This window comes from Sitodiplosis mosellana, unplaced genomic scaffold, assembly GCF_009176505.1.
Source record: "Sitodiplosis mosellana isolate CC-2019 unplaced genomic scaffold, AAFC_SMos_1.0 Smas_scaffold_2, whole genome shotgun sequence".
NCBI classification, from domain to species: Eukaryota; Metazoa; Arthropoda; class Insecta; order Diptera; family Cecidomyiidae; genus Sitodiplosis; species Sitodiplosis mosellana.
The window spans coordinates 4,489,895-4,503,426 of NW_022595245.1; the positions used below are offsets into that span (position 1 = coordinate 4,489,895).

The following is a 13,532-nucleotide window of genomic DNA, read 5'->3' on the forward strand; positions in this document are numbered from 1 at the left end:
TCTCTCTCTCTCTCTCTCTCTCTCTCTCTCTCTCTCTCTCTCTCTCTGGCTGTACGACGGAAGGTGCACATTGAATATCTCATAAATATATAGTTGAATAGCACGAATGAGTCGTCGTCGTCGTCGTCCTCAAAATGAATGATTGAATTTTCGATTTTGCTACGTGACACTAACTTATTCAAAAGGAAACCGATCCAATCAATGGCATACACACAGTGTAAGCAATTTGTCCCTTTTGCCCCATTCAAATGTAGATTCATCATCGAGAAAAAAGGACAAAATTGGAACGTTTTTTTTATATCTTGCCATAATAATAATCAAATATTTGACACGAGAAAGAGGGAAAAGAAGAGGGAGAGAGAATGATATCAGAGTTTGGGCGTATATACCGACTCTTTCGTAGCTAAAAATAATTTTTCTCTCGCATTCATAACGCCGTTAGCATTCATCGCCTCGAAGTAAATAAAAGTACTAAATGTCATTTTACACTTGTAAACTGGTTTGTGCGTATCTCATTTTGAATCGTTCATAATTTGAATTTCTAATTATCAATTAGCGGAAACACAACAAGAGCAGCAACATGCTCCGGTTCATCGTCTACAGTTTGCGTCGGCATTGCAAAGTCAACGAAAATTAAATAAATTTGTTGTGAATTTTTCGCCGCTTAACAGAATGATTCATTTAGCATTTTTGTCAATGTTGTCGTCGTGTGCACACCAAACAGTGAAATGTGTTTTCAGTCGTTCGTCTGTCGGAAACCCAATTAAATCACGAAAAATATGATGTTGTTTTTTCTTCTTCGAGTGTTCAAGTGCCGCTTGTTTATGCGAGATATGGAGATGCTGTTCGACTGCAGATTAACTAACATGCAAAAATTGGCATCAAGCAAAGAAAAAGACAAACAAAAAAACATTGTTAGCAGCAATGGCACGCACAAAATTAAGAGATTTTTTTTTCTCGTGCTTACTGTTGCTGCTGCTGCTGCTCGTTGTGCGATACACAGAAAATGACACAAAAAAACGAGCGACATTGGCAGCGACATACAACACAGAACGACAACCATTCGAAAAAGCGACGAAAACGACGAGTGCCGGGCCGTAATCAGAAAATCCAAGTCGAAACAGAAGCAAAAACACACTAAACAGCATCAACTGTCAAGCGTTCAAGTACGTGTAAACACTGCGCTTGGATTTTTGTGCGCGTTTTCTGTTCACATCTGTTTGGGTATGTGTGTGTGCGTGCCGGCCGATTGCTGTTTTGCACTCAATTCCAAACGAAACTCGTACACACTCACACAATGTGACGCTTTGTCGTTCATTTGCCTCTTTTGCAAACTAATAAAAATATTTGGCTAACAAAAAGAGCGCACCGAAGAGAGCACGATCGGAGTTTTAGGCAATTTCGAAATATTTATTATTTTCATTCGCTCTTCGACAAACCCCAAAAAGGGGGGATTCGAGAGATTCAAGCCATTGCACCAGCAAAAAAAACCATCTTCGAACGATGACTCTCAGCACATACACCCCACTGTCGATGTTTGCAGTTTTCATTTTCGGTTGACTTGAAATCGCATTGTATGAGTTATGGCTACCAACTTTCAAAGTGAAACATATTTTACATCTTTTGCCCATGCCGATTTTCAGTTCGGTTCCGCTTCAGCAAATATTTCCCAGCACCCCAGCAAAAAATGCCTAGGAATTCTTGCTGCCGGTTTCAACCGTTCGGTGTACGTTTTTTTCTCCATCATTTGGCGCTCGTTTTCTCGGTTCGCAATGCAAATGAGCTTAATTGAAAATTGAAATAGAGAAAAAAATGGTGTGTGCGTGTGCCGAAGAAGACAAAACATCTTTAAATAAGCCGAAAAAAGGTGAATAAGCTCCTTTTGCTATGCAAACATCGTTTGAGAAGGAGAGGTACGCGTGCAAGATTGCAAACCGCACCATTTTCACAAGGGACTCTTCAAAAGCGCTCATTTTCTCAATGCAGCTATTTGTGTTTTTGTTCGAAATGTATAATTCAAAACACATTTTTCGGGCCAAGCTGTTTTTTAGGCAGATTTCTTGTTGTTTTTTCGAACTCTTACTCTCTGTGGCCCTCTCTTTCTGCTCCTGCATTCTTGCTTGCTGTTTTATTTCGACTCAGTGTGCTTTTTCTCTCTCTTGGTTAATTTTGTTACGTTTTGCAAAATGGCACTGGTTCATGATATACACACAGTGAGAGAGAGAGAGCGGGAGAGAGACACGATACTGAGATTTTTCTCGTTTTACTGTTTTCTTAAGCATTGAATTCTTTTTCGGTTGGTTCGTGCAGCAGTCGACGTTATCGTTATGATGGTTATTTCTCGTTCTCTGTCTTTCCATTTCGATTCGGTAAGGATGGACTCGGCCTCGCAAGAATGTGCAGAATCCTTGCTTTTTCCGTTCGTCCCACTGTTACCATCGCCGCTACCAAGCCAACTGACAATGTTGAACGAGTGACAGGGCAACGCAATATCAGTGCAGTAACTTGTTTTTGTTCGTTTTAATTGCGTAATTGCGAAGACAAATATTTAATTAACTTTTTGCTTGAGCTTTATTTCTCTCTCTCTCTCTCTCTCTCTCTCTTTATATGTGTGTTGTGTCGTGTACGGGAAAAGAAATCGTAACGATGTCGTCGCTGTTGTGAAAAAAAAGGACGAACGAATTTATTTAGGAGTTTGTCGTTTCACTTACTTGTAAGCGCGGTGGCGTGCGATCGCTTCGTCGCATTTTCTGTGTTGTCTTTGTTTACATTGTTTGCCGTCGTGTTTTGAATTTCTTCTGCTGTTAACTGCTTTAAATGCTTGATCTTTGTGTTGGACGTGCCATTTATTCGATGCACTTCTCTTTTGTTTGTTTTTTTTAATTGCCTGCCTTTTTCCCAGTAAGTATTTCAACTGCTTATCGCATTGAATGCCCTTGATGTGCACAACATTCGTGATTAAATCATTCATTCCCCCATGGATTTATGCGTTCGCTATTGAAAAATTCTTTTTTATGGTTTAGCTGCGTTCATAATTAATTATTCGAAATGGATTTTTTCCTCTTTTTTGGAAAGAAAAAAAAACTCAAGTGTCGCTTAATTGAAATAACTTTTTGTGTGCATTAGCACATAAAATCACACAACAATGTTGTCGAATGTTGAAAGCTCAGCATGGTTGTAGTTGTGATGAACTTTTTTTTCGCTCTGTCTCCCTCTTTTACTCTATTTACTTGCAATTAAAAACTTTTCACGAAAAGTACATAGCCAACAAACTAATAAACACATTTTTTTCCACTTATTTATTTGCAGCATTATCGCTGGTATCGGTAACACATGGCGAGGATATGATGATGGATACACGAGAAGGAGAGAACATTTCGTTGAAATGTCGCTTCAGTGAACAGCATAATACTAATGAATTCTCCTACTATTGGGCACACATCGGTACAAAGTATGATAACGTGGCTATCGGACCAAATCCGCTCGCATCAAATTACAGGTAATAACTCGATGCTATTATTATCATTGTTAGGGTTTTATAGACCACCTCATTATTCATTGTGTTCCCGTGAGCGCGTCGCGTGTTTGTGTGGCAGATAATCCAAAATCCAATTCAGCACGATTCCAATTCTACAGACTAGAATCATTCTCTATTCATTTGCTGCCCCTTTAAAAAAAACTAATTCGAGTAAAACTACTTTTTCCGTTTTCGACATCGCCGCCGTCGCCATTATCGCCACTACACGTACACTTCTTCCGTTCGCATTTTATAATCGCATGAAATAGCGATTTCGAGTAATTGCATTTCGATTTATTAGTGAATCAGCTTGTTTTCGTCACTCAAACTCCTCAATCGACCGGTGTGAATTCTTCTCAATCGCTTTTCGCTTGTCCAAGCCATTTTTCCTACAGCAATTTAATCGCTGCCTTTCTTTTCGGTTCTTTGTTGCAGATCAGGCCCGTAGCGAGATGGGTGCAAGAGGGTGCGGAGCACCCTCTGAACATCTTCGCGCACCCTTTGAAAAGATTTCAGTGTTCCCCTAAGAAATAGCTATAGTTTCAAAGAAAAAATTGTTCAGATGAATGAATTAAAAGTATTCAAGTTTTACTTTTACTTTAGTTGACTTTATTTTACTCTTCGATCATACATTTTATTTTCGTGTGGCTTTGTTGTTATTTTCTGAATAATAATCAATATACTGAGATTTGAGTAAAATGAACGAATACAAAATTTGGCATTTGTAAGAGAAAGTGAAAGAAAAGTGTCTAGAAGAGTTGCACTTTACGTTCTTTAGCATCATTAAATTTTCGCATCACTTTATCTAACGGAATTGTTTCAAGTCTTTTTTGTTCAATAGCTAAAAATGCCAGATTTCGCATTCTTTCATTTGTCATTGACAACCGAGATGGAATGTTTATTCTAGCTAATGCTGAGAATGACGCTTCACATACTGATGTACTGCATGCGAATGTTTCAATGATAGCATATGTTTCGTACACATTTGGAAACGCATCGCGAACTTCATACAATGTTGAGAGAATGTTGAATCCGGTCTCAGTTTTGTCTTTTTCATTTTCCCAATCATTATATTTGCTTTCGACGTACTTTTTCGCAGTTTTCATTTCATGTTCAGGTGGAAGTTCTATACCGATTTGATCAAGTGGTTTTAATTTTTCTAAATTCATTTCAAATGAATTTGAGAGTGCCAACAAAATCGTATTATTCTCTGTAAAACGTGCATTGAATTCTCCCAACACGACATCAATAACTTCGTAGAAACATGATTTAATCTCATCTGCTTCATTTGAACGCTCACCAATGGTTTCTTCGACGACAAAATCAGCTAAGTTTGTTGCTCTTCTGCGTGTTCTTTTTTCTGGTTGAACAGAGCTCATTGATTCCGGAATAAGTTTGTGTGACTCTTCAACGAATTCTTCAAATTTCCCTGGGCTACGATAGTCTTCGATTGTTGATTTAACGGCATCTATGACAGGCATTGCACGGTGATTGCTCATTTCACGCTGTTGGAAAATAGCGTCTGCCGGCTCAAGTGTTGACAACAATTCATCCATAAAAAACAAAATGAAAACAAATTTCGGTTGTGTGATTACGCTACGTTTACCAATACATATCGCGATGTCGTCACCATCGAGATGAAGCGAGTTGTATTTATCGTCCTTCACTCGATTCAATGTATTGACGATTTCACCATAATTTTGACGCACAGCTTTTGTGGCTTGATAGTGACCAGTCCAACGAGTGTCGATTAGGCTCCCTGCTTTTGAAAAACTTAATCATAACAAAACAGCATATCAGTAGCCGTTTTGATTTTGCTACTGCATTCCTCCACCATAGCTCGTATATAGTAACTGATTTTGTTCGCAACTTTGCTAGAAATGAGGGGCTCAGAGGAAAAATGTTACGTAGAAAAGTTCCGCGGAAAAATATTCGGGAGCTAAATGGTATCATTTAGCACCGCTACCATTTAGCTCTGCTAAAGCTAAATGATACCATTTAGCTCCGCTAAATGATATCATTTAGCTCCCGAATATTTTTCCGCGGAACTTTTCTACGTAACATTTTTCCTCTGAGCCCCTCAAATGGTTCTTGACTAAGCTGTCAAACATATAGTAATACATTGCGCCTGTAACGCACCTAGATGGCGCCAGCAATCAAAAGTACTTCCTATATATGAGACATGTCCTCCACATTGTTTGGACTGTGTTGTAGAATAAACACACAGCAGTCATATCGAATGATTCATTTATTTTACGACTTCTCAGTAATGTTTTTGTATACATGCCAAGTCGACATTATTAATATCAGCTGAAATGGTATTTACAAAAAAAAGAAGATTTTCAACTAAACGAACGTTCAAGCGAACGTTATTTCAGTTTAGGTAAAATTTCTTATGATAAATTTGGTATATCAAGTACATACAAAATAGTGAAAATAATAAAAAATATTCAGGTGCTCAGCACCCTCGTGAATTTCAGTCTCGCTACGGGCCTGTTGCAGATACAGAGAGTCTTTGGCTCGTGAGCACAATTAAGCGGCTAAAGAATCGCTAATGAAACATTCAAAAAATTCGTATGAAAAAAAATTAATTAAAATTTTTGATATGTCGACAAGCAGATTTCCGTATCCGATTATCATTTTACCGTTAGAATCGATTCGATGAAGAAAAAAACTACACTCTCACACCAAAGGGGTGCTTTACTACGAGTATTACGTGGAATTCTCTATGAAATTCTATAAATAAAATTTATTCCATTTGCCGTAATTGAAAAACGTGTGTGCTTTTTTGCTCTCTCTCTATCTCTCTCTCTCTCTCTCTCTCTCTCTCTCTCTCTCTCTCTCTCTTCAACGACGTTGTCGTCGTTCATTCGCCCGCTGCTGATTTTAATCGAGGAAATGCAACCACTTTGCTGTAGTGGCACACACACAGTGCATGGCGCTGCTTCCATGCTGATAGTGTGTGTACATGGCCGTAATCAAACGCAATTCGAAATGTTAAATATTTAATAGAATTGAGAATCGAAAAGTCACATACACGATGAAATGCGATACCAATAACAATACAATAACAACAACAGAAGTAGCAACAACAGCCAAAAAACACTACAAAAAATTGTATTTAAATTCAACTCTTGGACAAAAACCGCTGGTACAAAGAATCGTTTTTTGCCGGTTCGCGTGCCTTAGATTCTGGACAGTGGGCAAGAGAGCAAGAGCAAAGCGAGAGAGATAATAACCAACAACAATGGAAATAACTGAATAACGAAAATTTCATTCTCCAAAATGAATTAATGTAAATCGAATCGAATCGAATCGAATCGAGAGTTTGGTTTTGGCTTTTTCAACACAACACCGCAATCTGTTCGCTCTCCGTATCTCTCTTGCCGCTTATTCACTTAATGCTTTATTCATTTGGCTTTTTCCAATTCGGTTGTTTTCCGTCTGTCTGAGCCAATTTTTGGGTGCCGGCTATGTACACACTATGGTGGGTTATTGTTATTCATTTGTCGATATCTATATATAATTCTCAGTTATTCGCTCGTTCGCCCGCTTGTGCCACTCTTGACGTGGTGTTCATGCATGGCAATTGGAAAAGCGTAATCACGCTCCAATGAAATACAAATTGTCTCGTGCACCAATAATGAGTTCTGTTTGTTTTACCTTTTTCACGTCTCTCTCACGCATAAAAAAAGGCAGTACATTCAATTCTGGGCATTGTTCACACCTTTCAAACACTATGGCACGGTCGTTGCCACATTCAATTTTCAAACATGTGATCAAATACAATGGATGGAAAAACTCAAATCACACACGCACGTATCGACGCGGTTATAATTGCCGATTTGATCTGATCGGCTCAACAATCTCTCGTCGAGTTCTCGAAACAAATTCAATTCGAGAATATGTTCTTTTTTCCTCAACTGCTACGCATTTTCCACATTGATTGAACCAATTTCATTTTGGTTGGATACAACCGAGAAAAAAAAAAGATATCTGTTGTTCAAATAAACTAAATGGGAAAATCAATGTTTTACGCGTCAGAATACCAGATAAAAAAAATAATATTACCTCCGCCATTTGGTTGTTTCCATACTCAAAACGATGTCGGTTTCCCAACTCAGATAGAAGTCAGATTGAATCAAGGTTAAATAGACACGTTCGCATCGTTCTCTAGAGAACATGCATGTTCGCATTTAATTAAGTATCGGCGTCCAATCGAAAATTACGGTAATGAGAAAAGTGAGACGCGAAAAAGAGATGCCAACGAAACGGTATCACAATTTAACATGCTGCTGGTGTACTCCGCCTGGGTCACATTCAGAGAGAGATACACACACAAAAAGAACGAGAATGAAAGAAAAAAAATGCGAACGAGAGAGCTTCATTTTGTCATTGAACCAAAACAAAAAGCGTGACTGAGCATACACATACACAGCGCGTCAACGTTCGAGGCTTAAGCCCAGTGGAAGTGGTGTTGAAATAAAATTTCTCACAAGTGTCAGCACTGTTTTTGCATTGGCATTCAGTCTCTCTGCTCACTCTCTCACTTTTTCTCTCGTACACACGCCGAGCGTTCCATTTTCACATATTTGTGCATTGACTGTCGTGCGCCCTTGATTATATCAACTATGGCTTTGGTTTGAAGCAACAAAAAAAGGCAGAGAGAATTCGAATCAGCATCCATCCAAAGTAGGTACGCGAAAAATGTTCCGCCACCGAATTGAAAGTTTGTGCAAAGGATATTTCCACATGAAAATTTGAAATTTTAATTTTTCGGTAATGAAATTATAGCAGCAGACAAACGCTGTGCCACTGAGCGTAGGCAAGTGGCAGCTTCATGTGGAAATGGAAAAAAACGGCAAAACTGTTCTCTGCTTTGACACAGTTTGCTGCAGAGAACGGTGGCTGTGTAGAGGGAAAAAATCTCAAACTGTGAAAATGAAATGGAAGAAAGCGAAACATATTGTACGATAGATTAAAACTCGCACATTTTACGGATGTGAAACAAGTTAAGCGAAAGTTTGGCAGGGCGGAAAAAAAATCCCGATGGCTTCCAATGTCACATTACCGTATGCTCAATGTATATTCAATGCGTGTAATAAAGATAGAGCACTCCGAAACATCCATACAGAAAAAGTGGCGCACACTTTACGTATTCAAAAATTCTGCGAACGCAGAACAAATTGCAACTTATTATAAATGTGACATGACTCAGACATCCTTTCCATTTGCGAGAGCACTCACTGCGAGTGAGAGGAGATAGAGTATTAATCCACAGGTATAACGAACGGAACAGCCCCGATCAAGAGACGCGAAGAACCATTGCAAAGCTAAAAAAAGGAGAAGAGTATGAGCAAAGCAGGAAAAAAAGTGGACGAGTGTATCCCGTTCTTTGGTCTCCATCTTATTTCGCAATTTTATGACATTAGTTGCCGAACTTTGAAGCAAAGTACGGGTGCGTCTTTAGCATAATTACACGATATCATGGATCATTCTCTCATCTCACATCATGTTGTACACGATACGATAAGCATATCAAATACGAAGTAAAAGACCCTTTCTACCTTCAGTTGCATGCATTTTACGATTGCTGTTGACGGCGGCGGCAACAGCAGCACCACCACCACTGTGCTGCGTTTAGCATATCAGGCCAAAAACTTATTCGCTTTTTCTTATAAATAAAAAACGAAATGAAAAAGACTTTGACGTTGAATGCCAAAATACTTATTCAGCTGAAATTCACTTCGTTTTCGACGAACGGTGTCGTACTTGTGCGCTTTTGCTCCTTTTGAATTAGAGTGTGTGTGTGTGTGTGCAAGTGAGAGTTGTTTGTTGTCAAAGATTCCTTCGAAGGATAGAATTCAGGAGGAGATGAATAAAATGGGAAAGCGGAAAAGGAATTTACTTTATTGAACCCGACGAAATGAAATAAATTATGTGTGTGTGTGTGTTGTACATCGTTTCATGTTATTTATCGCCATTTTATATGGTATGTAATTAGTATGAAACATGCATACATCATCCGCAATTTCGTGCACGACGCACCGCGCCGCACTACATCGCGCATCGCCATGCATTTCAATCGTGATAAATATCTACATATCCTTCGGATGTGTCTTTTATATGATTGTCAATTTTTCTTTTGTGCTCACATTCATTCACTCTCAATCACAAGACCGACAAACCGTCGCATTTCACATTGGATTTTACTTCATTGAAATCAAACAGCTGGAGCGTGGAAAAGAGCTCCATTGGCACGTTTACAGTTTATTACATCATGATCATTTCACTTGGCGTCTTGGATTTTTATACTCATTTTCCGGCAAATGAAGTGAGAGCGAGACGAAAAGATAAAGAAATGAAAAGGAAACCTCTGCACTCGACCCGCACACGGATCGACACACGACAGTGTGAGAGAAATAAATTAAGTGTCACATAAAATTATAAACAAATCTTTTTTTCATTAGCACGCCTCATTATTTAGCCGTCGCACAATGAGTCAATGTTTAAAATGTTGATGTTATTTAGCCACTGTGGATGATGATGATGATGGGCGCCCGAAAATCTCGTCACATTCAAAATCTCCCTCTCCCTTCACATTAATGCATAGAACATAAGATCGGTGTACAGTAGTGTGTGTGTGTGTGTGTGTATGTGAGAGAGAATGATATCATCGACCATTTACGTAATTTTCGATGTGAACGCAGCAAATGGTGGTGGTCATGAGAATAAATGAAATTATATTAACTAAATTTGTGGTGTGCTTTTATATAATATATGGCTATTTTCGACCTTTCGTATGTTGCATGTGTCGGCTGCCGAGAGCAGAGAGCTCGAAATATCGAGAGACCGAAACCGATCCACACAAACTCACTCACACTCACACACAATATCATGCATATATGTCATTATCGTTAGAGACTTCAGTCAATGGAACGAAATTAAAGCAAAGTGCGTAACCGTAGCCTAATGATGCGGTAACGACACATCGCATTCGAACGATGGCCATCGAAGGCTCAACCAAAATGAAATACATTCATTCGTATCCATCCATCGATACGATATATAACTCGAAGCAAAGTCTCATTTCGAAACATTCAGTCAAACGCATAAATTAATTACTTAAGTACGGTCATTGTTGGATTGCTAACTTCACTCGCTGTTAGCATCTTTGGATTCGGCACATATATATATATACACACGCATATATGAATCAATAAATGTACTTTCGGAATTCTCGAAAATTTAATACCCAAAATTACCTGTGAAATTGTACACGAATTCACATCGATTGCTTTCTCTGCATTCATTCCGATAGAGCCCGAAATGGCAATAATAATTTATTAGTTGATATATTTATTGCTAATAAAATACTAGACCAAAACCAATCTCTCGCTCCCTCTCTCCATCAAATGAATACTAATATTTGTGCACATTATTTTAGTTCATTATACTTAAGCACTATTACTGTAAATGACTATTCAACCAAACCGTTTGACCACACACAATTTATTTAATAGTGGTTTTTCCAACTGTTATTGTTCTCTAGCTCACGATGGCACTCGATGTTTTATTTTTGGTTTACGTTGTCATTTGTTTCTCGATGGGTGGTCACGCCAACCTAGAAATAACAACAAAAAACGTTTTCGGGAAGAACATATTTCGATTCGGACAAAATACTTTGCTAATTGATCAATTGCCTGTTTTCGATGATAATAATTCGATAATTTGGGTTACATGCGGAAAAATCAAAATGTACCAACGAATTAGCGCAAAAAGGTTTCATCCATTTTCCAGCTCGATCTCTCTCTCTCTCTCTCTCTCTCTTTCAAAACTGTGTAATGAAAAGAGCGTTGATATGAACGTAATACAAGCTCATTTCATAATAAAATCGCGCTACGCTTCGATATTAATTAGAGTGTCAAGAGTGCTTTTCTCGTGTTCTCGGTGAATTCAAGTCGCACGCACAACTTTTTAATGCAAAAAAATAAGCCAGCAGCAGTAGCAGCATCAACCGTTCGCTTGCCTATTTGAAAAGTTTGCTGAAAGTGCGCATCAACAGAATCGGGAGACATCATTAATCATTTGCCGCTATAATAAAGCTCGGCATGAAATTTTCTCGTCAAGTTTTTCACTCTCTTCCCTCCACCACTCTACCTCTCGCTCTCACGCTCCCCATTTAAAGCAGTGTTTCTGTGCTTCGTTATTATGATTATGAATTTTCATGCCGGTCGCTTTCCAAATGACAGAGCTGCGTTGCTCGTCGATTTGAGCTGTGCCACGGGCGGATTTAATATTGTCATCAATCTAGCTACGATCAATTTTTCGCAAAAATGCAAAAATCAATACACATCCCTTTCAATTTATCCAAGCGAAAATGAAACGTATTGATGTCGCAATTGAATAAATAGCACTGACATTTATTCTCTTGAAAATCAACTGACAGGAAAATAGGCACTCGATTGTCGAAAAGAAGAAGAAAAAAACACACTCATTCAGAGCGTCAAAGTGGAACGAAGCGTATATTTCTTAAAAATCAATATTTGAAAATGCAAGAAAGACGAAGAAGAAAAGAATGGCATAACTACGACAATTGGTTGGTGATGATATGGAATTGAGGCATGTAGAATATGAATCAAATAATTAGATGGAAAGAAGAAATTCTCCTCCCTAACGAGGTCAAACGCAGGCTGCCTACAATTTTACGAAATATCACACACACACACAGTTGATTGAATGCTTTCATTCGGTTGAATGCCGTGACCAAAAAACTTCAACGCTTTTGATTCACTTGTTCGTTCCCCATTGCTTGGAAGTGAAAAAGTTTTCGATCACATTTCACGCCGTTGAATATTGTCTGCCATAATTTTTGGGTTCGGATTTTGTTTGAAAATTGTATCATTAAACTGATTTAATATTCATCGAACCCATTATTATTTCAAAAAGATTGACAAGTATCGAAACGATATTAAAATTTTGTCTGAGCTGTTCGATTCGGCGACAAGTAGGGTGACAAAAGGTCGACAGAAGGCGGTAGTGTCAATGAAAAGACCATCTATTTTCACTTTATTTAATCGATATATTGTTGATATTCACTTTGAAACAGTAATAGTTTCTTCTTGGCCACACAATACTCCTGTGTTTCAGCCAGCCATTCAAACAAACGCACCAGTTTTCCCAACAAAACTTGACTCTCTCTTTCTCTGTTGTTCTTAAAACCAAAGTGTGAGACTCCAATACACCGCACATATACTGCGGCGATTTTTGTTCCAATTCCATTAACTAATATTCTGGCGCATTTGTTGATTTTCGTTACAAAGTTTAATTACAAACTGCAAATATTTGAAACTACTATGTTTCCCCCAATACAAAGACGTAGTCGAAGAACGATTGCGATTCTGCCGCAGCGCACATGCTTAAAACTTATCGTATTCAAACTTTTAGACAAGTCGTAGTTCTCGATAAATTTATTGAAAGTAAGTGAGCGAGCAAGAGGCAAACTCAGGGAGAGAGGGAGAGAGCGAGCGAGGCGAACGAGAAGACGAACAAAAACATATTTGCGTATCAATCATTCGAATGAGAATCGAGTGCATGCAGTCGATATATACTATGGTACACATTGGAAACAATGAAGCGTTGTGTTGCACCGAGTGTTGGTTGGAGTGAACACAACAGGCAAATCTATGTGCCATAAAATTGGATAATATATATATTACGAATATATCACAAGTGTTCGAATTTGCAAATATGAAATATGTTTTACGGCCCTGAGAGAGAGAGAGAGAGAGCGACAGAGAACCGAAGGTGGCACAGAATGAGAGCAAATCGAAGTCAGAATGTCTTTCGAAGAAGTCGAATGGCGGCACCAAACAAAATGGATATACACTTACACATAAAACACAAATACACTCACAAACACTTGCAATATTTGCAATTTTAAGTTATTAAATTGTTGACTTGTCTACATATTAAAATCAAATACCCACTCTCTCTCTCTCTCTCTCTCTCTCTC

General features: G+C 38.4%; 1 protein-coding gene across 3 annotated transcripts in view; it reads left to right on the forward strand.

Moving 5' to 3' along the window:
* LOC129565084 (nephrin) overlaps positions 1 to 13,532 on the forward strand; it is a 199,439-nt gene that overhangs the window by 120,711 nt on the left and 65,196 nt on the right. For all 3 annotated transcript variants that reach the window (XM_055439452.1, XM_055439453.1, XM_055439454.1), the window contains one exon: positions 3,310 to 3,499. In XM_055439452.1, the coding sequence (XP_055295427.1) occupies positions 3,310 to 3,499 (190 nt within the window). The remainder of the gene's footprint in view (positions 1 to 3,309; positions 3,500 to 13,532) is intronic.